Here is a 3,680-nt window from a genome sequence, read left to right as displayed (position 1 = left end):
TTCTTAACCACTGAGTCTCTAGCCCCCATCAGTAAGTGTCAACTTGGCTCTCTGCTGGTAGAGTTCAGCTCCCTCTGATCACAGGCTTACCTTTGCATCTCAGCATCAGTATTTTCCTGGCTCTGCCAAGTGCTAGGAAGCTCTGGTCGTTTACAGCTCTCCATGGCAAAGAGATAATGGCCTCACTGTTGAAAAGAGGTGAAATGCAAGAAGACACGATTTTCTATCCAGTAAAGGTTATGTTTTAATTTTCTTCTCCATATATCCTTGTGCTAGTTGGGGGAAAAACATGAGGAAGGGAAGATTCTGAGACTGGGGCTCCAGCCCTGCCCTTTAGATGCTATGGCCTTATCTCTCCAGGCTTTCCCTTTCTTTCTTTCTTTCTTTCTTTCTTTCTTTCTTTCTTTCTTTCTTTCTTTCTTTCTTTCTTCTTTCTTTCTTTCTTTCTTTCTTTCTTTCTTTCTTTCTTTCTTTCTTTCTTTCTTTCTTTCTTTCTTTCTTTCTTTCTTTCTTTCTTTCTTTCTTCCTTCCTTCCTTCCTTCCTTCCTTCCTTCCTTCCTTCCTTCCTTCCTTTCTTTTTTTGGGGGGAGGTTCTACATTTTATTACTGGACAAACTACTCCCCCAACTTAAAACACGACTAAGCCTTCAGGTTAAAATGTTGAACTCCATGTGGTAGGATTGCTTGATGACCCACAATTCCGTATAAACTCTGTCTTGCCATTGTGTGAATCCTTACAGACCCAGCTTTGTTCTCCTCCAGTGTCTTCTCTTGGAGTTGTACCTTATTTTGTTACCAGTTTTCATACGAATACACTGAGGAATAGGACGAGTTTGCTTTTGTTTCTTGGCCAGGAATCGCTTGATTCTGAAAGTCTTGTGAGAAGACATGGTGAGAAGCCAGGCTTTCCATTTCTAATCATTAAATGAGCCATTTAGATTCGCCCACCCTGTGCTGAATAGGGCACATCCTACCACTAGGGGGCAGGCAAATACAATCCCTGAAGTATTTACGCTTCATACACCAGAAACAATGAAAAATTATATTACAAAATTTAAAAGTTGTATTAAAGTAATGTTTCTGATAGAATCTGTGATTGGGTTTCATTGACTATATTACATACTACTAAAATGTTTAGCATTTATTGAGTGCTTACTGCGTACAAAGGCATGGTGCTACACATTACCTTTGATACCTGCATGGAACTCCACATACTGGGTATTGTTCAAGCTTACCTAGAGGGATCCTGAGGCTGAGGCTAAGTCAAGGTTACCTAGCTAGCAATGGACAGAGCTAGGGCTGGAGCATAGATCTGATTGCCTTTACTCAGGACCCTGCAGTCCTTCCTTGCTAGTTTCCATAGCCACCGTGGAACCTTCTCACCACTGGGACTGCACACATGGTCTTTCCATCATTGTAGTCACAGAAGGAAGGTGATGTCATGGAAATGTTTCACGCCATGCACGAGTGATTCCAATTTCATAAAATGTTGGAAATTTTGACTATGTTAAATATTAAAATTAAACCATGAAATTATTTGGGGAATAATATTGGATTCACTTGTTCTAACCATAGCCTACCACCCTAGCTAAGATGCACATGTACTTTATCTCCTAGTCACGCACTGCTCTCCTGAGTACCTCTTGCCCTCGCCTGTTCCCTGTGTTGCTGCAGATGCTGTGAAACTCACATGGGCTCTCCCACTTGCCTTCCATCTTCCATCATATGTCCTTTCCCAATCTCATCATAGCTAGGGCTTTGCATGAATCTCCCTTAAACCAGTTGTATCAATGTGTTTCCTAAAGTCGTCTTTTATTTGAAAGACCTTTCTTTCTCACCACTTAACAGTTACTACTGTTTTTCAATTTTTGTTAATTTCATACATGCATAGAAAGCATTTTGATCAAATCCACCTTTCTCTCCTTTTCAGTTCCTCCTCATTTCTATCATCACCTTTCCCTCCCTATTTCATGTGCTCATTACTTTTAAAGCCATTGAATTAGCTTAGTGTTGTTTATATGTGCATAGGTCTAGGACCATACATTGGAGAATGGACAGCATCTCAGAGGCTATAGCCATAAGAAAACTGATTATCCATCCTCCAGTAGACACCAACAACCAATAGCTCCCCAGATAGGGAAGGAACTTCCTAGACTCCTTTGCCATTCATGATGGGGTTTTTGCTGGCTTGGTCCTGTGCATGTCTTAGTGGTGCAATCACAATCACTATGAACTCAATATACATCTGTCTGGTGTCTGGAAAACAGCTTCATTGTCATTATCAACCACCCCTTGTTCTTAACATCTTTCCATGCTCTCTTCCATGGTCCCTGTGCCTTGGAAGCAGGGATATGATATAGCTGTCCCATTCTGATCTGAGTACTTCATCATCTCTTATTCTCTGGACATTGGACAGTTGTGTGAGTCTATATTAGCTGCCTTTGGCTATAAAAAGTATCTTTGAGCGTTGAGAGAGGCAGTTCATTACTATGTCCATTTAGCAGAATAATGGTATTGGGTTCTCCCTTAAGACCAGTAACCTAGTCAGTCACAATTTTTCTTTTTCTTTTTCTTTTTTTTTGGCCCAGTTAACAGTAACAGACATGAATTCTGTCTTGTGGAGCAGGCAAGTTACAAACTAAGTCAGGAAGTGTTGGGTTATTCCCATAACATCCATACCACTGTTGTACCAGTAGGCATATCTTGCCAAGTCAATTAATGGGGTCCACAGTTTGATAAGACAGTTGATTGTTTTTCTTTATTGGTAGTGTGCACAGCAACTTCCAGCCTTATGTAAGCTGCCTGGCAGGGATGAAGTTTCCAGCTTGATACCAACATGTTTTCTCCATGTCCTATGACTCAAGTTTTTGGTACCTTCAGGAATAGGGTCTTATTTTCGAGTCATGGAGGGTAATCGAGCATTGGCAATAGCCTGTAATGTTTGAACATCTTTGGGAATATCATTGGTCAACAACTCAAGAAGAAGTAATCCATACTTGGCACTGAGCCTTTTATTTGATAGCCTATGGTGTCTGGGGAGGCATTATCCCTCTGTTATGGAATAATTCTATGTTAAACCCCATATATATGTATATGTATATATAATTTATAGGACATTTTCAGAGGTCTTCAGTGTTACCCCTCATACTCGCTTCTCTTTGCTTATCTCCCACTCTACCCCATTTAACTCTTTCTGTTTCTTTAGTCCCTTGTCCATTGAGATCAACCCCCACGACCATTAATAGTTTTCTACCATCTATGGGTACGCCAATTTAACCATGCACCTCTGAAGATTCAAATCCAGCATTCAAATATGTTAGAGAACATGTGGCACTTTTCTTCCTGGATCTGAGTTAATCGTGCTCAGAAATGATTATTTCCAGCTCTACCCACTCCACCCATTTAACTGTGAGTTTAGTAATATAATTTTTCATTATAGGTAGATAATAGTCTGTTGTGTATAGGCACCACATTTTCATTATCCGTTCATCAGTGATGGACATCTAAGCTGTTTCTATTTCCCTGCAAATAGAGCAGCAATGAACATGATAAATCATTATCTTTGTGACAAGATACCAAATCCTTTGAGAATGTGCACAGGAGCAGTATGACAGGATCATATGGTAGGTCTATTCTAGCTTTCAGAGAAGCCGCTTCACTAGCTTACACAGTGGCTGCAC

General features: G+C 40.4%; 1 protein-coding gene across 1 annotated transcript; it reads right to left on the bottom strand.

Moving 5' to 3' along the window:
* Positions 1–612: 612 nt before the first annotated feature.
* On the bottom strand, positions 613–890 carry LOC131920093 (large ribosomal subunit protein eL39-like). The gene has a single exon (XM_059274508.1). It carries the CDS (start codon positions 888–890, stop codon positions 735–737), a length of 156 nt encoding a protein of 51 aa, XP_059130491.1. The 3' UTR covers positions 613–734.
* Between the last annotated feature and the right edge of the window lie 2,790 nt (positions 891–3,680).

Source organism: Peromyscus eremicus, chromosome 9 (genome assembly GCF_949786415.1).
Source record: "Peromyscus eremicus chromosome 9, PerEre_H2_v1, whole genome shotgun sequence".
Taxonomy (NCBI): domain Eukaryota; kingdom Metazoa; phylum Chordata; class Mammalia; order Rodentia; family Cricetidae; genus Peromyscus; species Peromyscus eremicus.
The sequence above is the reverse complement of the archived record's forward strand: the minus strand, read 5'-3'. Positions and strand labels throughout refer to the sequence as shown.

Excerpts from the sequence above, each read along its gene's own strand:
- LOC131920093 (XM_059274508.1), bottom strand. The coding sequence starts at position 890 with ATGTCTTCTCACAAGACTTTCAGAATCAAGCGATTCCTGGCCAAGAAA.